The 18,855-nt window shown below is 35.1% G+C and overlaps 3 protein-coding genes across 3 annotated transcripts; 1 reads left to right on the top strand and 2 right to left on the bottom strand.

Annotated features, from left to right (window-relative positions):
* The first annotated feature begins 27 nt into the window (after positions 1–27).
* CCB1 (cofactor assembly of complex C) lies at positions 28–2,529 on the top strand. The gene is made up of 4 exons (XM_088114115.1): positions 28–557; positions 981–1,102; positions 1,935–2,087; positions 2,238–2,529. Exons 1-4 carry the CDS (start codon positions 204–206, stop codon positions 2,422–2,424), a joined length of 816 nt encoding a protein of 271 aa, XP_087970241.1. The 5' UTR covers positions 28–203; the 3' UTR covers positions 2,425–2,529.
* Positions 2,530–2,561: 32 nt separating this feature from the next.
* LOC124830210 (cytochrome b-c1 complex subunit Rieske-4, mitochondrial) lies at positions 2,562–4,984 on the bottom strand. Its single transcript, XM_088114116.1, has 2 exons — positions 4,549–4,984; positions 2,562–3,396 (listed from the first exon to the last, which is right to left on the bottom strand). Exons 1-2 carry the CDS (start codon positions 4,703–4,705, stop codon positions 2,753–2,755), a joined length of 801 nt encoding a protein of 266 aa, XP_087970242.1. The 5' UTR covers positions 4,706–4,984; the 3' UTR covers positions 2,562–2,752.
* An 8,467-nt stretch (positions 4,985–13,451) lies between these two features.
* Positions 13,452–15,137, bottom strand: LOC148200398 (uncharacterized). Its single transcript, XM_088112929.1, has 2 exons — positions 13,988–15,137; positions 13,452–13,879 (listed from the first exon to the last, which is right to left on the bottom strand). Exons 1-2 carry the CDS (start codon positions 14,715–14,717, stop codon positions 13,452–13,454), a joined length of 1,158 nt encoding a protein of 385 aa, XP_087969055.1. The 5' UTR covers positions 14,718–15,137.
* Positions 15,138–18,855: the final 3,718 nt, after the last annotated feature.

The following is an 18,855-nucleotide window of genomic DNA, read 5'->3' as shown; positions in this document are numbered from 1 at the left end:
GTGATCATCATCCTTTCTTAGTTTCCCAAACGTGGCACCATTTTGGCTTCGGTTTTTCATCACTTTCAAGACATCGCCTCAAACAACCTGTGTCTTCCAACATCATCGAATCCAACTATTAAGAAGCCCTTATGCAACATAACCAACTTTTCTAAACTCCAAACAACCTTATCTCTGTATCTATTCCTTCTTCTTAAGCTAAAATGGTGGTAACTAAGGCATTGTTACCTTCTCATCCACACCCTCTATGTTCCCTTCCAATTTCTCCCAAAACCAGAGGCCTCACACTCCACCAAGTAGACCCTTTGGTGAGGTTCAAGTTGGATGAGAGAAAGCAAAGGAAACATGTGGCTCATGTGTCACTCCATGACCCTTTGGTTTCTTCTTATGCTCTTGCTGACTTCTTCATCCACCAACACCAGCAAAACCCTTATAGTCTTGTATTCTTGGCTGATAGTGCGGGCTACTCTTTGGCTAGCTATTACACTTCTTTGGGTCTCTTTGTCATCTCTGTGCCTGGCCTTTGGTCCCTCATTAAACGTTCTGTCAAGTCTAAGGTAATTTCCATGTTTATTTGTTAGATTTTGTTTAAGAAATGCTAGCAAAACTCTTTTTTTCAATGCATTTCTTAATCGTTCTAATTTGTGTTAGTCCTTAATTAACTGTTTTAGTCTCTATAATTTCGCATGACAGAGGTAATACAGATTAAGAAACATGTTTGTAAAAACACTAAATGACTAATTTTTAAGTTTAGAAACTAGGACATAAAAAGTGTACAAACGAAAGAATAAGATGAGTGGTTAAACCTACCAAAAATTACAATTTTATACGTCTTGTTATCTCATATTTGATAAGCCCTGTTTCTGATTTTGTTTAGTTTTCAATCAATTTTAATGCAACCAGCACTTTTTTTGTTCAGGTTGTTGCCTGTTTTTTGTTGCATTGACTATTTTGGTGTGTTTTGGTGGATGGGGAAATAGATTGTGCAGAAGACGTTTATAGGTGAAGGTGAAAAGAAGGCACCGAATCAAGTTGCTGGGGAGATTTTATCGTTTTTCACTCGTAACAACTTTGCAGTGACTGATAGGGGAGAGACAATCACGTACGTCACTGTCTCATTCTTGTATAGTGCATGTTCTTGGTTGCTTTGGATTTTTCTTGGTACCTTTCTTTCTATCAATCTATAATTAGGAAACAATATGTATTGTTTAACTGTTCTCACAGTATGCTTATCAGGGTATTTTTTGTATTTTGAGGCCTCAAATTTGTTTTAGGGAAACTTAAGCATCCCGTTTGTTTCAAATAATAGAAAGAGTTTAATTTTTATGAGCTCTTGTATTTTTACATATTAGTCAGGGAAATTCATCACAGGATTGACTTTTGGAATTGTTATTATGATAGTCATGTATGATAATGTGTGATTATATATGATAAATATTTACATGAGAAGTGTATTTTAAATATCTTGGTAATCATATTCAATTCTGATGTTTTCTTACACACAAGAATTCACCTTTTCCAAGTTCACCATTGGAGCGGGTAGGAGGTGTTTGCTAAATGGTAGAATAGTTCTTATGTAAGAAGGTGCTCTGATACTAGATAAATAATTTTATTGCTCAGGATAATGTGGGAATAGTTTCTTGAGTTTATTGATGCAATAAAAAATGTAGCAATAGCAAGACGGTCCAATGAAAAGTAATTTAATAACCCAAAAGATGGTTCTCCCTTGATGATGATGATGATGCTCTATATGAAACTATGGTGGGATTTTTTCATTTTCAAGAGTCATGGTTTCTGCTATCAAATTTCTTGAAGACAAATTTGGAGATACGGTTTTCTTTGTTTGGAAATACAAAGCCCATGTCTTCCTTACAGATCATGTTTTGTGAGCAAGCTGAAATAAGCTGAAATGTTGACCCCATTTTCCCTTGCAGATTTGAAGGACAGATGGTTCCAAGCAGGGGTCAAGCAGCACTACTAACCTTCTGCACTTGCATCAGCTTGGCAAGCGTGGCCCTTGTGCTTACCATAACCTTCCCAGATATTGGCAACAACTGGTTTTTGATCACGCTCTTAAGTCCATTGGCGTAAGTGATTAAACTGAAAACTTCACACTTTCTTTTCCTTTTCATTATGGTTATTGTGTTTTCTGTTGTGAGGGAGGTGTAGCTGAGAGTTTGCTGTTATTGCCTTGTTATGCTGACTGATATACTCAATTACATTTGGGGTCAATGTAGAGGCGTTTATTACTGGACTCGGGCATCCAGAAAGGAGCAGATTAAAGTGAAAATAATAGTTGCAGATGATGGAAACTTATCAGAGATCATTGCCCAAGGTGATGATCAACAAGTCGAGCAAATGAGGAAGGAACTCAAATTCAGTGAAAAAGGAATGGTGTATGTTAAAGGCGTTTTTGAAAGATGACCTATTTCTTCAGGCAGTAGAATCAGAATGCTAAAGAATGTTGAGATCAATTTTATTCTGTATTTGACAATAGCTAATAATCAAAATCATATTAAAATTGTTATACATGATGCGAGATTCCTGAACTTGTCGCAAGCTAAGCAAAAAGCCTGACGATTTTTTATAAAGGTCTCGCCAAAAGGTAACAGTTACAATTTCCAAGTTACACAAACCAATTGCCAAACAGACTCAACAAGTACTGTAAGGTAAAAGACTGTCTTTAAGGCACATTGTAACTTACTCAACCCAATTGGTAAACTCATCTCATTTGTATGCAGAACAACCATTTTCAACCAATCAATAACGTGTTCTCATCCAAGAAGGAATAGGTAGGAACCTCCAGATTGTATGGTGCTGGTCCCTTCCTAATTCTGCCTGAAATATCATAATGTGATCCATGGCATGGGCAAAACCACCCACCAAAGTCACCAGCATTTGGCAATGGAATGCAGCCCAAATGTGTGCAAACCCCAATTACAATGAGCCATTCTGGGTCCTTCACCCTCTCTGCATCCTGTTGGGGATCACGAAGAGACAGAACATCAACACTGTTTGCCAGCTTGATATCATCCTCTGTCCGGCGCCTGATGAACACCGGTTTTCCACGCCACTTTACGGTCACCGTGGTGCCAGGCTCAATGCTGGAGAGATCAACCTCAAGTGAAGCCAGAGCAAGAACATCCTTACTAGCAGACATGCTAAGCACAAACTTGAGGATTAGGAGACGAACCAGAGAGGCATAAGCAAACCTACCACCAGTAAGGACAAAGTAAGCAAATGCCCTCTTGCTGGGGTCACCTGGGGGAAACCTTTCATGGTTGTGCTCATCATAGACAATCGTAGAGGTCGGGTTCTTAACAGCAGCAATAGTTGCTGGAATCTCAGAAATAATGCTGTCTTTTTGTGTGTAGCTCAGTGATTCAGTAGTAAAACCTTATACAAAATCAAATTCCATTAGTTAACTCATAATTCAGTCCCTTAGTAAAAAACAATAACGAGTTAAATACATTTTTAGACATCAAAGTAGGGGAATTGTTAGCTTTTAGTTCCTAAAAAAGATTTATATTTTATGCAAATGTGTCAAGTGTGGTTCCTTCCACTTGACACCTGAAATATATTATTTCTGTAAATCAAGACCAAATCTAACATTTTTTTACTATAAACATATTTAACCTTGAATTACCGGACAAAAGGTATGGTTCAACCTAATTGCAGAATCCAATTACAAAGAATAGGCATAGGTACAACTAAAAACCGCAAAACTAAACGCCAAAGTAAAACAAGCAAGTACTATTTCCTTCTTTTCATTAGTATACTATATAGACAATAAAGATAAATACTAGCAGCACTAATTCTCATTAGCTATCACGGTCACTTTTTATTTAGGCCATCTTTAGATTAACTTCTCAATAAGCACTTCTAGAAGAAAAAGAAAAAGAAAAAAGCTTTTATATATATATATATATATATATAGAGTTTAGGGTATAGGGTTTATATATATATATATATATATATATATATATATATATATATATATATATATATATATATATATATATATATATATATATATGCACCATATATATATATGCACAAGTAAAAATTAAAATTTGGATAAACTATATAAGTATGGAAAGAAGCCCCTAACTAGTTTCTCCAATAATTTTGCAGTTTAATAAAATTCAACCAATAAAAATATGAAATGTGAGTTGGTAAGTAGCCACAATATTAGGGGGTTGTGTGACCAGAAATGCTTGCAGCACCACATCAACTATAGCAGAGATTTTTTTTTTTGAAGTTAAAATTAACTCATAAACAAATAAAAAAATTTAGAAGCTACAGTAGGGAATTTTCTGCAAATTAGTTAACATATAAACTAAATTAAGTTGTAAACAATGAAAATGTGTAGAAGCTAAAACAGAAAACTTTACGCAAATTCGCTTACACTTAAACAAATTGACATTAAATCATATTTTTGTCACTTCACAGTGGTTTGGGCAACAGAATTATTAAAATTAAGTGAAATAGAAATAATTTGGAAACACTAGCGAGAGAGAGAGAGATAGGGAAACGGGAAATGGGAACCTCTGAAGGGAAGAAGGAAATTGGTGAGGTGAGAGGAAGGGAGGGATCTGGAATCATGAACGACGACGTTTGGGGAGAGGAAAGCGGAAGCAGCGTGGTAGGGTCGGAAGGAGGGAGAGGAAAGAGAAGACAGTCTCTTAAATGCAAGCCTCAACATGGTGTTCTTCCTTCTTCTCCTTATTCTTCTTCTTCTTGTTTCTCTTCTACGAGTGCTTTGTGTTTGTTGCAGAAAATTGGAAGTGGTAAAGTTGAAGTTGTAGAGAGGATCGGAGTGTGTCTCTGAAGGTGGCTTTTCCAATTAAGGGGAGAAGGAAAAGTCAGAACCGTTCCTTCAATGTCGGCTTCTTGCTTATTTTTATTTTCCGTCTAATTTTGACAGAATGCTCCATTCGTTTTTTCTTTTTCTTTTTTTATTATCATCTTTTTGGGTCTAAATCTAGGCATCACTTCTTGAGTTTTCTTGCAGCACCCTATATTTCGAAGTTTTCTTCTTGCAGCACTGCTGCATTTTTTTCCAGGACTTCTGTATTCTAAAAATAATATTTTTCAGTAAATTTCAAAATCTATTAAAGTTTTCAAAAAATCTTTAACAATTTCAAAATTTTTATTAAAAAAAATTCTTTCAAAAATTTCAAAATTTATTAAAAAAATTTCAATAAATTTCGAAATTTGTTAAAAATATTTTCTTCAAATAAATTTAACCAATTTTAAAATCAGTTAAAAAAAGTGAAATATAAAATTTTTTGAAATGTAAAAAATAGTTTTGAAATTTTTAAAAATATGAAAATGCAGGAAGAAATATAAGGTAGTGTAAGAAAAAAATAATTTCCGATCTCTAATCAATTAAGTTAGGTTTTCTTTTTCTTTCTAAACCTCGTTTTTATTAAGTATACCTCTTTGTCTTTGATCATGCCTACAACCCTTACTACATTTATATTCTTCAATGTAGTCTTTAAGAAGAGGAAGAATAGAGAAATAATCTTTTATCATTTATATTTGAGAGTTACTCTCTTTTCACCACTCTTATCTTCTCCCTACACCACTCCAATTTTCAATTTTACCTTTTTTACTTTTACCTCTATCTATTTTACTTTTTATTTCACTCAGCCATAAGTCTCCACCCTCACTCTCACTTTCTCTCTTTCTCTTCATTTCCATTTCCGTTAACACACCAGTCTTCACTTCCATTGTTTCTTCTTTCTTTCTTCTTTGCGTTGGTGGTGCGTCATTCGTGATGGTGGTGGTTCGTGGTAGTGGTGGTTCGTGCATTTGATGCCATAATGGGTAGAGTTGATGCCACATCGGGTTGTAAAATCGAAAGTAAGATTGTTGTGGTTGTTTGTTGTTAGGGATGTTCTGTATTGAAAACGGAACTTGGGTTCTCATTGGATTGTGAATTTGGTGTGAGATCAGTCTGAATTGGAAGATTGTGGAGAGGGAGAATGAGAATCTGAGCATTGTCTATCATCATGATGATTTGTATGAATCTCTAGTTGTTGCAGGTTTAGTCTCTAATTATATCTTGATGTACTAAGAACTTTAATAATTGTTGTAACTGCTAGGCAAATGTGACAGAAGTTTTGAATACGGGACTCTCACGCTTTATTATGTATACCTTTATTGTATTGCCTTTCTCACCTTTTTCTTTTGTCTTAATTGAAAATAAAAATCTTGCTCCGATTATTCTTCATGACTGTAAACCATATAAAGGAGAATCGTTTAAGATCCTATGAATACTGACAACTTGGGAAGCATCTGAAAGGTTAGATCACTCACTAACAGAAACAACAAACATTGATTTGTTATGCACCAAAGCCTATGTCAAAAGGATGTGGTTGATGCAAAGGATGTCCTTCAACGGACGTCCATATGCGACAGACGTCCTCACGGATGTCCATATGAATGCAACGCATATTTAAAGCGATAGACTAATCAGCTTTGGACTTTTTTTATCTATCTTTAAATATCAAAGTCTCAGACGACAGTATAGAAATCTTGATTTAGAGATATCCCTTTTCAACTACGTGTGTTTTAGAAAGTTCATTGTAGAAAGTATCATGTATATTTTAGAAAAGGATAATGATACTTTGACAACATTTTTTTGACAACATTTTAACATCATCTACGGTAATTCTCTTATTGGTCCAAAATTACTCCATAATCAATAATAATAATCATAAATACCAACATGGACCAATCACAGAATGACACGTAGATGGTGTTAAAATGTTGTCAAAATATCATTATTTTTTAAAAAAAATGTTTCGAAACTTATGTTGCTGAAATTTTACAAAACTTGTTCTAAAAATCTTATTTTGAAAATATTTTTATGGAAATCTTAACATGTTCTGAAAATTCTATTCCAAAAATTATGTTTTGAAAATTTTGTTTCAGAAATTATATTTTGGAAATTATAGAAAATTTGTTCTAAAAGTAACTTGAAAGTCACTTTTACAAAAATAAACATTATGGCGGTGCAGTTAGAAATTATGGGGTATAAGAAGAAAACTACATTCAGTTCTTGTTTCTTGTCATTTGGTGCTTTCTTTCCAATTCTAGGTTAATTTTGAGAAATGTGAAAAACATCTTTCATGGTCGTTTTTTCCAAAGTTGGAGTGTTAAGGGGTGAAGCTTGTAATAAGATTTGGAATGACCATCCTTCACGTTTTGTGAGTATATGCTTCTGACATATTCAACGCGTCTTTGGTTTTAATTTCAGAACTTAGTTTTATGTTTCTATACATATATTTTTCTAACGTATCAGAAAGAATAACTCTCAGCTCATCACTTGTGCAAACCATCATGCAACTTAGTGCTTCCATATTTGAAGCATCCTATCAGACATAACTACTGAAGTTGTTCGTGTGCTTGTGGTTATGGTGGAGTACTTGTATTCATGTTAAAGCAGCAAATGACAGCTTAAAGCCTGGTTATGCACTGAATTACAGAGACATCAACAGTGTGTTCAAAAAAGGACAAATACTGTTTAGATTTTTTGTTCCTTGCTAAGGACAAACAATGTCAAGTAACTTTTGTTTAATTGTCCTTTTACCTCCAATATCAACCTTCTTAAATCGTTTTTTAACCTTATGAAGCTCACCTTGTATGGATAACTCTACTTGCGATTCATTTGATACAATATCTGAAATAGTCAATCTTGTCCACATGACATGAAATTCACCCAAAGGAATGACACCAGAGTCATAATGTGCTAATTCAAATGCATATGGGACATCGTAAGTCCGTCTAAGTATGCATCCACATCAAGACCATGATACGTGAAGGGTGAATTACTTTCCACGTCAACCTCTAATCACTAACACATAAGCACAAATATATCTACAAAATAACACGTTAACCCTATTTTCTGTCACATCATTAATCTCTTAACTCCGTTTATTTGTATTTAACGGAAGGGACTTCATTGATACAAAAATTACAAAATGAGGATGCATTTAACACTTTTTTCAAAGGTTGAACGTAATTGAGAAATTTAAGCAAAACTGGGGACCAAATAAGCTATTAAGCTTAATATTTATTATGCCTAACAAAGAATGGATGAAGCTCTCTAATCTTTTCCTCACAAACTAAATATGAAAATGCACTAATATTGTTACAAAAGAATGGAATGTCACACTCATTTTTATGATGTAGCTCATCCTCGTTATGACTTAAATAAAAAATAATATAAAACTCATTTTTTTTAAAAAAATGTTATGCATAAACAATTATTTAAAATTTCAAAAAAAGTTCCTTAAGAGACTTAAGGAAGCAAAAGATACTCAAGTTCACTTCGAGGAAAGGGAGGTGAATCACAAAGGATTGCTTAAGAACCAAGCCTTTCCTAGCCAAAACTTACCTTAAGAACTTTTGCACCAAACTTCTCAAAGGGAACTAAAGTTGAAATTAAAGTGTACACACACTAAGTTACCACAATTAAAGAAAACAAAAAACTAACTATGCGGCCTAATGACTGAATTAGAAGAACTTTGGTTCCTCCAACCTACACAACTAAAAACGAAAATTACTAAGGATTAAAGGTTCTTGTTAAGAGATGAGATTGATCACCAAAGACTCCCCTGAGACACTTAACAAGGTTGTGGGATACAAAGAAAAAGGAAACCAATTACAAGGCAAAGAAATACAACCAAACAAAGGTTCTTCCTCCCAAGTGTTTCTCTCTTTTCTTTTTGGCTATCACTCTAGACTTCAAGTTTCCTTTGAGTCTCCAACACCTAGAAGGATATCTCAAATTTATTGGATCACCTCATAAAGAGAACCTACTCCACAAAAACAAGACAAAATCGAGAAGAGAAAACAAAGAAGAAAAACAAGAAAATGTCTTAAACAAGAAAGGCTTTGCAAAAGGAATTTGAATATGACAAAACTAGGAAATCTAAGAAGATAAGCAAGAAATTAAATGGCAAGAAAGAAAGGTTATGCACTCAAAAGAAGTCCTAATGAAAGGTACTAGAATATATTCACAAAAATAAAAATTACTAGATGATAAAGTGGATGCTTCTTATCTTTGGCAACTTCGAAAAAATGGGACACTAAGGCCACTCTCTTAGCATCATTAGCCAAGACTTTTAGCTTCTAGAAAGTGAAAAGAAATGCCTGAAACAGAGAGTAAATATTGTCGCAAAACAGATTACACAAAAATAGGGGCAGTGGTTTATGCATACAAATTTTTTTCAGCACTTTTCTAAGCTCCCTTTGGTAATCTTTTGAGGCCTTTTGCTTAAAAGCTTTTAGTACTTCTTTTTCCATTATTCCAAAAAAAAAAACCACGCACCAGAAACATAGGTGAAATATTGGTTTTAAAAGCCATAAAGACAAGAAACACAAAATAGAAAAAAACCTATTAGAATCAAAATAAAGTTTGAAACTTCAACAAAACAATAGAGAAAAAAAAGATGGCTACAACAAGACAATAAGGAGATAACATGAATAACACGAAATTAAAAAAAAATAGAGACCAATATACTTATTCTCAAAGAACTTAAGCTATTGATACCAAATGATGGAAATCCTCCTAGCTAGATTAGGCCAAAGCTATAAGAGAAAGCCATAAGGAAAGGTGAAGGGTGAGTGTTTGAGGAAGTTTGTGGAAATGAGAGTTAAGGCTCTCAATCATGGGCTGTTTTTTGGTGATGGAGGCGGTGTTTGATGATTCTCTAAGAGAGTTTGGGCCAACTCTTAGAGGAAGTGGCTAGAGGGGACCACTTGAGTTGCTTTAGCCTAAGGTGACTTTAAAAGAGTAGTATGACACAAAAATGGTAGCATAACTATGCTCTGAATCAAAGGTATCTACATGAAGGAGAGACACCTCTATTTATAGGCTAGGGTGTTTCAAAATGGACAGAAACTTTAACCTAAAAGAGCCATCTTTGCTAGCTTGGAAAGCAAGGAGAAATCCTCTCCAATAACAAGAAGACAAGTAGTGAAAATCTTCTCAAAATGAAAGGATGACATGTGGCCACAAACTAAGACGAAAAACTCTTCAATAGGACGGTGAAACTTGTCAAGGTCATCCACTTTCTCTTGTCTACCAAGCTAGCTAAAAATGTTGACCCCTTAGTTAACTCATTGTGTGGACATCCCACCTTCGTCAACATTGGGCCTTGGCCCTTTGTTTACTCAGGTGGTTAAAACCCTATTCTACTTTGTCCAAAATACAAAGCCCAAATTAAATCCTACATTATTAGGCTCATAATACAAAGCCCAAATATATCTTATACTACTTGGCCCAAAATACAATGCCTAAAATTAATCTTATTCTAAAATCTTTACGATGGCCCATGATGGCCTAAGGGATAGAGTCTAGGTCCATCTTTCACAAATGACTTCAACTCTTCTTGAAAGTGTTTGGCTATGGCTGAAGGTATGTCATCACTTGATAACTTTCTTTATGTGAAATTCAATATCAACAAAGTCGAAAGAATCTCAAATTTGATAAAAGAAAACATAAAAGTAACATCATAAATATTAATTTCGAATATTCATCATTACATATACTATTCATATCAAAATTTAAAACACTTTGAATATTCTTAAACATAATATAATCCCTACAAAGAACTTAACATTGTGACCAAGTCACGTCTAGATCATCTACTCTAAAGTGTTATGAAAAAAAATATAGCAAGTTTTCCTTACCGTTATAAAGGGTTTAATCAAGCTCCAGCTCTCAACTTCACTACCTTCACAAGAAGACTAAACCTACACATAAAATACTTTGATCAACATTATAAACACACCATCCCACCCCAAAACTAAAAAAAGTTCATCATTCACTACAAGAAAAGCAATTATTACTGATAATATTTTATCAATGAATATAAATTTGTTAGTAATAGGAAATTTCAGACGGATATCCACATTCAAAAATTACTAACGGATAACATCCATTAGTAAGTTACTCAAAGAAATAATAATCCAATTTCAGATTCCTTCCTCCCCCAATTCATTTTCTCCCATAAAATGCGAGAAAGAACACAACACAATCAAACCTTCATTATGGATTGAATGAATGAGGCTTGCCACCAAGGAAGGATGTTGAAATCTTTTGCTGCTTCGATCGTCAAGGGACAATGTCGCGTTTGTGGTTGCACCAACCATCAAGGTAAGCAAATTGATTAAGTATGAATTGGTGGGGGATTTATGGGTTTATCACTTTATTAATTGGGTATGAACTTGTTTCTATCTTGTTGTAATTTATTCATTGTTGTAGTTTGTTACAAGGTTTGTTTTGGGTATGGTTTTGGTGATGGTGCTACAACATTTAGGGTAAGGGAGTTTTTCTTAGTCCAACCTAACACCGTCCCAACAGTAGCTCGATTGGTTCAACTCAGTTCAGTTCAACCTAATCCAACAAAATACTAGAGCCACAAGAACACATTGATTCATATGATTATGTAGATTATTAGAACTTATATGACACTTATAATATTGAGGATTAGTTTAATTTGGATATCGATCCTTAGAATTATGTTTGATTGAGTTTGGTATTATTTGACTTAGTTTGGATTATGTTTACATATATTATTGTACATTATGTTTATTATTGATTATGTTTATTATTAATTATGTTTATTATTGTGATATGTATATTTTATGTGATATAAGGTTGGATATTCATTATTGAATATTTGGTATTTTGTCTTTGTAATTGACAAGTATGTTTGTGCGCGTTAGAATGCTTCTACATGTCTATTTTGTGTGATAAAGAGTCATACCAAACTGACTTTGAATTTTGCATAACAATTATTAACAGATACACTTGTTGGTAAACTACATTCTTGTCTTACCAATAGATTAATTATCCATTGATAATTATCGACGGATAAGTATATGTTTTTCTAATGGATATGTTCATCAGTAATTGTTAATGACCTTTAATCTATCAGTAAAATTTATAAAGTAACTAATTTAATGACAAATTTTTATCTAGTGAAAACATGTTATTATTGATGGATTTTTGTAGTTACCAACAAATAGTGGTTGCCAATAATAAGCAAATTTTTTGTAGTGTTTACTCCATAAACATCGCATGCAAAGCCTTAACCCATTACATACATATCTAATACGACCAACTCAAGAAAAGAATAGAGAGAAAAAAAACTTAACTAAAAATAACTTTTAATTGCAGAAAAGTGTTCAACTATCTAATATGATCATCAAATTGACTTAATTATATAAAAAGTTAAATAAATATTTTAGAAATCCTAAAATAAAAGAAAATACAAAATATTTAGAAAGATAATATTTTTTTAAAATAAAATTTAAATAGTTATATATTACAAAAATTTTAACTTGAATAACTCCATTTTATTTAAATCACTTATACTCTTAAATAATTTAACTACATCCTTACCTAATGTTATGATTAAATTATTTTAATTGAAGATACAAAATATAAGATCTTCAATTGATGGTACGGTGAAATACTAAATTTTACCAATACTTTTAGGATTTGTTTTTATTAATATATTAATTCTTCTTATTTTTTTTCATTTGCAAGAAAATCATAATACTATTTAAATAAAATCGTAATTTTATTTAAATAGTTAAAAATATTATTACAAAAATAAAGGAATGAGAACTATAGATATTTGACAAGATATCATGAACTAACTGTATAATTTATCTTTTAAATAAGGTTTAACCATTTTTTAGGTCTCTAATTTTGCTGAGAAGTCTCAATTAGGTTATTAGTTGTTTTTTTTCTCAATTGGGTCTTTATTTTCGAAAAATTAAAGCAATTAGGTCCTTATCATTAGTTTCGTACTAACACGGTTAAAGGAGGTGATACGTGTCAATTCCTAGTTTATTTTTTAATTATTTTTATTTTTATTTTTTATTCATTTTTACTTTTTTGAAATAAAATTTAAAAATACCACATGCCAAACTGATATGTGTCATGTGACAATGATAGTGTGACATGGCACTAACATTGCCATGTGTCATTATTAGGCCACATGTCATTGCATTAGTCTCAATTTGGTCCCTGTATTTTTATTGAGTCTCAACTTTGAACCCTGGATTTTTATTGTCTCAATTTATTTTTAATTTTAAAAATTAAACAATTTTGTCCCTCCTCAAATTCAATCAAAATTTAAATTGTATATAAATCTTAACAAATATTTTTATTAAAATTGATATTTTTATTAAATATTTTTAACAAGATTAAGTTTAATTATATTTATATTTACTTAATTATACAAATGTTAATTATGTTATTTAAATATATCTATAAGGGGTTTAAAAAAAGAGTGACATAACATGCTGGTGTGAATTTTCGTGGGAAAAGTTTTCATGGAAGATCATGAAAAAAGAAACTATCTTTAATTACCGTTTTCGCTAAAATTTTATCCAATTTTTTATTTTAAAAAAGTAAAATTTCACATCAATAACGACCGATCAATCAGCACTCCTAGGGTTAATCCATTGAGAAGACCCTCTATGCGCAAAGTTGTAGGGTTATTCCGACCACCCCATGGTACTTCAACTTCTGCGAACAGCCCCATAGACCCACACTCCAAGTTATGGTCATCTTCCTCCTCTTGCGTCTCACTCGTGATCACCTCCCCCGCTTCATTTACTGTTTCGTCATCCGCTAACACCACGATTCGCAGTTGCCGCTCTGTGCATCGATGCAAGGGGTGATACTTTTCACCGCATCGAAAACAAAGCCCTTGAGCTTTCCTGTTCATCAATTCCGCATACGGCAAATGTTTCGTACCGCGATTTCGGTCGGCGGTCGAAAAACGATCACTTGAAACGCGACTGCCTTGCGTCGTCGAACGTGACTCATGAAGGCTGGAGCCCGCTGCCGATAATGGTTTATTTGATATGCTCTGGGTTGGGCCTAACCCAACGCCTAATTTCCCTAAATGTGGGCCTTGACCCGACCCGGATCCAGACTTCTCTCCCTAACCCGTACCCCAATCACGATTGCTTTTCCACCCTCGTAATCCTCCTCCACGCTGAAATCCCTCTCCCTGCACTTCTGCTTCCACGTCTCGAGCTAGGCGCATGGCTTGGAGACGATTCATCGGGTTGAAGGTGCGAACCCTCCGCCGAATCTCCGGTCGCAACCCTCCAATAAAGTAACCCAGATATTGCTCCTCTAGTAAACGAGAAACTTGAGAGGAGATATATTCGAACTCCGCTAGATACTCATCTACGCTGCCCGTCTGCGACAAATCTTTCAACTCTTCGAAAGGATTACCGCTAGTACGACCACCATAACGACCGATCAACTCTCTTTTTAACTTTGCCCACGACAACCCCATTTCTGCTTCTTGTAGAAGATTAAACCAATGAATGGTTGCCCCTTCCATGCTTAGTTTTGCCAATCGAACCTTCACCTCTTCTGTAGAGCCGTGCACTTCAAAATATGTCTCTGCCCTGGTAATCCATCCCACAGGGTCAGTACCATCAAATGATGGCAATTCCACCTTCTTTGCTGCCATCCTGTACTCTGCCCCTGAATCCATATCTGAAAACGGAGATTCTCGACGCTCTCCCGCTTGCTCGTTACGCAGCTTAGTCAACTCTTCCAACATTAGTTGGCGAAATTCCCCCAACGTCTCACGTACAGACACTTCCATCGCTAACAATCTTTCCTCCAATGCGTCGACTCGGTCAGACATTTTGGGTGGCATGGACAACAATGCTAGCTCTTCTCGGGAATCCGGCAGGTCGGACCAATGATAGAAACCCAACAATAAAACTGAATATCACAGGTATATTATTCAAGTATTATGCAGAATAAAAGTTATGGAGCTGAAAGCTCTACAATCACCAGTAAAACCCAGAGTGCTCTCACTCCTAACCAGAGGATGACTCTCCTCCTAACCAACTCACCACCTCTCCTCCCTCCTCCCTTCACACTCTCTATTCTCTCTCCTATAACAGAATTCCCCTCCCCTGGATTCCTGACACGTCATTCCCCTTTCTAACTAACTTCCCTTTCTTTTCCTAACCCCATTTTCTTTCTTCTCACGTAAACCTTCCATATTTTGGGCCTTGCTCCCTCTATAATTGTTTCATGTTGATTAACAGGCCCATCCTTATTAGGAGTCCTATCACCTTCAAAGAAGTTCATTGATTAGTATTAAACTATTATTAATTTCATTTCATTTCCCAATTATGCTGTTCCTCATAGCTTCCCTGTATGTGCATAGTATCTAGCACGTTTCCATTGTATGTTTTGTGATGCAAGTATAATCATCAGGTATATTTCATTATCTTCAGGTGCATTGAAACTGAAGCGAAGGACACATCGGGGACTTCCTTTATTCCCCTTCAAGAGATTGCTAAATCCAACTGCCTTTAAGAGGAAAGTTAAAAAAAGCAAGAGCAGAACTTAGCTGAAGTAATTTTTTTTTCTGGATTATTAGTGTTACTTGGCGTAGATTGTGCTAATTTTTTTAAAATGTGTTAATACTAGTATATTTACTAGAGTGTGAAGAAAATAGTGTTTACAAGTCGTGGGGCCTATTTTATTCCAACTAGACAGAAAAACTATCCCCCTCACTTTTGAAGTCACAAGAAGTTGAAATTTTGAAGAGTTTTATGAGAACTTGAATTCATATCTGGATATTTTTGAATACTAAACCTTGACATAGATTTCCAAATGTGTATGTATGAGTTTCTGTTAGTGTAATTAAATTCCTTAAAATAATGCAAACATAAATTGAAATTAATGTATCAAAATTGAATATATTCGGGTAATGTGATTCTTTTAGGGGAATTAGGGTAATGGGGTTGAAACTGAAGTATCCAACAATTAAATATACTAGGGTGGTGTTTAAAATTTTAATGCAAAATGTAAAATTATCGTTAAATGCTTCTAAAATGTCACAATTGTTTTTAAGCTAGTATAAGTTGTCTTGGGCACACCTTGTTTGCCCCACCTTTAAAAGGACAACAATTTTTCTAGTTGCAACTGGCTGTTCTTTGATTGGTTGTTTCTCCTTTGTTGTTGACAGCTAGATACACTGTCCGTTCTTTTGGTATCAGAAGAAATGAAAAGATTGCACGCTGTCACTGTTAGAGGTGACAAGGCAGTGCAGCTTCTGGACAGTGGATTGAAGGTGAAGGATGAATATTTGCGAAGAAACTTTAGTGATATTGGGTGCTTTGGCTTTGGTATTCAAGAGCATATTGACTTGGGAAACAAGTAAGATTAAAATCTCCTGCAGTTTTTTGTTGAATACATGTTATTTATTGTTGTACTTGTTTTGTTGTACTTGAAGCTGTCATTTACTGATACAAAGCTGCAAGGCTTTTTTTTATTTTCATTTGTTAAATATAGTGAAGAAGATTAGGAGAAATCTCCCTTATGTGTTTAGCATACACATAGGGTAGTTTATTTATAATGTAAGATAAGGGTTAAACCCTAAATACAGAATGGGCTAAGCCCAATTAACAGAAATACACAACTTAACATCTAACACTCCCCCTCAAGCTGGAGCATATAAATCATATGTTCCAAGCTTGTTACAAAGATAGTTAATTCTAGGTCCTCGTAAGGACTTGGTGAATATGTCTGCCAACTGGTTGCTTGAGTTAACGAACTCAGTCTTGATATCTCCGGATATGATTTTTTCTCTAATAAAATGACAATCAACTTCAATGTGCTTGGTTCTCTCATGGAAGACAGGGTTAGAGCTAATATGAAGAGCAGCATGATTATCACATATAAGTGTCATGTGAGTGGCATCTCCAAATTTCAATTCATTAAGTAATTGTTTAAGCCACACAAGCTCGCAAGTAGCAGATGCCATAGCTCTATATTCTGCTTCTGCGCTGGACCTTGCCACAACACTTTGCTTCTTACTTTTCCAAGATATCAGGTTGCCACCAATAGAGACACAATATCCAGAAGTAGACCTCCTATCAGAAGGGGAACCAGCCCAATCAGCATCTGAATAGCAAACGATTTTTGTATCGTTGTTAGGGCCATATAACAAACCTTTTCCAGGTGATCTTTTAATATACTTCAGTATGCGAACAACTGCATCCCAATGGTCTTCACATGGGGAGTTTAGAAATTTACTCACCACACTAACTGCGAAGGAAATGTCAAGACGCGTAACAGTAAGATAGTTTAATTTACCAACTAATCTTCTGTACCGTTCAGGATCTGAGAAAGGCTCCCCCTGATTTGGTAAGAGTTTGATGTTAGGGTCCATAGGTGTCTCAACAGATTTACAGTTCATTAACCTTGTTTCCTCCAAGATGTCTAACGCATACTTCCTCTGAGATATGACAATACCATCATTGGATTGTGCTACTTCAATACCCAAAAAATACCGGAGTTTGCCAAGATCTTTGGTTTGAAAATGATGACAAAGGTGTTGTTTCATCTGAGAGATGCCGAGATAGTCACTTCCTGTGAGAACAATATCATCAACATACACTATTAAGTAAATACATCCAGCATCCGCTTCACTGCGAGACATACCAAATTGTTGAACAACACAGCTGAATTTACCAAACCAGGCCCGAGGAGATTGTTTTAGGCCATATAAGGATTTGCGAAGACGACATACCAATCCAGATGACTCCCCCTGAGCAACAAAGCCAGGCGGTTGCTCCATATAAATTTCTTCATGCAAATCACCATTTAGGAAAGCATTTTTGACATCAAGTTGGTAAAGAGGCCATTGTCGAAGAGCGGCCATGGTAATGAATAGGCGAACAGAGGCCATTTTTGCCACTGGAGAAAAAGTATCATCATAATCCAAACCAAAAATCTGTGTGTAGCCTTTGGCAACCAGTCGAGCTTTCAAACGATCAATTGTGCCATCAGGGCCAACCTTGATAGCATACACCCACCTGCAACCAACAACAGACTTTCCAGATGGTAATTGGACAAGCTCCCAAGTTCCACTTTTCTGTAAAGCACTTAATTCATCCAGCATAGCTTGACGCCAGCCAGGATGACTTAAGGCATCACCCACAGATTTAGGAATTGACACAGAAGAAATGGATGAGAGACAAGTGTAAAAAGATGGAGATAATCTATGGTAACTAAGAACAATATAATGGGGGGAAGGGTTACGGGTAGAGCGTATACCTTTACGGAGGGCAATAGGCAAGTCAGACTCATTTGCTGGAGCCGGAGGAGACACAGGAGGCGGCACTGGAAGTGAGTCATGAGGGAGACAATTGCGGCGACTATAAACCTGAAGGGGTGGTGGTGAAGGACGATCCTGTGGTGAAGGAGAGTCTAAAGAAGGAGACAAAATTGGTGGAGCATCACCAGGAGGATCACAGATAAGAGGAATATCAACAGTAACAGGGAGAGGTACAGAACTAGAAGATAAATGTGTAAAGTAAAAAGAAGATTCATCAAAAGTGACATCAGCAGAGATAAAATGACGATTGAGGGAAGGGGAAAAACACTTATAGCCCTTTTGTGACCGTGGAAATCCTAAGAAGATACATTTGTGAGACCTAGGAGATAACTTATCAAGACCAGGACTAAAATCATGAACAAAACATGTAGACCCAAAAACTCTAAGAGGTAATGGATGTAGAGGGTCTTGAGGAAATAATATAGAATGAGGGATTTTGTTTGCTAGGACGGAAGATGGCATGCGGTTGATAAGATAACATGCCGTGAGAACAGCATCACCCCAAAAACGTGAGGGTACTTGACCATGAATGAGAAGGGTACAAGTTGTTTCAATAAGGTGTCTATTCTTGCGCTCAGCCACCCCATTTTGTTGAGGGGTATAAGCACATGAGGTTTGGTGAAGAATGCCATGAGAAGCCATTATCACTACGTAA

The sequence above is a fragment of the Vigna umbellata genome, chromosome 4 (genome assembly GCF_029865625.1).
Source record: "Vigna umbellata cultivar VRB3 chromosome 4, Vumbellata_1.0, whole genome shotgun sequence".
NCBI lineage: Eukaryota > Viridiplantae > Streptophyta > Magnoliopsida > Fabales > Fabaceae > Vigna > Vigna umbellata.
This window is presented reverse-complemented; position numbering and strand designations above follow the sequence as displayed.

What these genes read in the sequence shown, in the direction of transcription:
- LOC124830210 (XM_088114116.1), bottom strand. Translation starts at nt 4,705, where the DNA reads ATGTTGAGGCTTGCATTTAAGAGACTGTCTTCTCTTTCCTCTCCCTCC. An exon ending in TTTCCTTCTTCCCTTCAGAG is followed by an intron (nt 3,397 to 4,548) that starts GTTCCCATTTCC and finishes ATTTTGTATAAG; the next exon opens with GTTTTACTACTGAATCACTG.
- CCB1 (XM_088114115.1), top strand. Translation starts at nt 204, where the DNA reads ATGGTGGTAACTAAGGCATTGTTACCTTCTCATCCACACCCTCTATGT. An exon ending in AACGTTCTGTCAAGTCTAAG is followed by an intron (nt 558 to 980) that starts GTAATTTCCATG and finishes ATGGGGAAATAG; the next exon opens with ATTGTGCAGAAGACGTTTAT. An exon ending in ACGCTCTTAAGTCCATTGGC is followed by an intron (nt 2,088 to 2,237) that starts GTAAGTGATTAA and finishes GGGTCAATGTAG; the next exon opens with AGGCGTTTATTACTGGACTC.
- LOC148200398 (XM_088112929.1), bottom strand. Translation starts at nt 14,717, where the DNA reads ATGCCACCCAAAATGTCTGACCGAGTCGACGCATTGGAGGAAAGATTG. An exon ending in CAATCGTGATTGGGGTACGG is followed by an intron (nt 13,880 to 13,987) that starts GTTAGGGAGAGA and finishes CATTATCGGCAG; the next exon opens with CGGGCTCCAGCCTTCATGAG.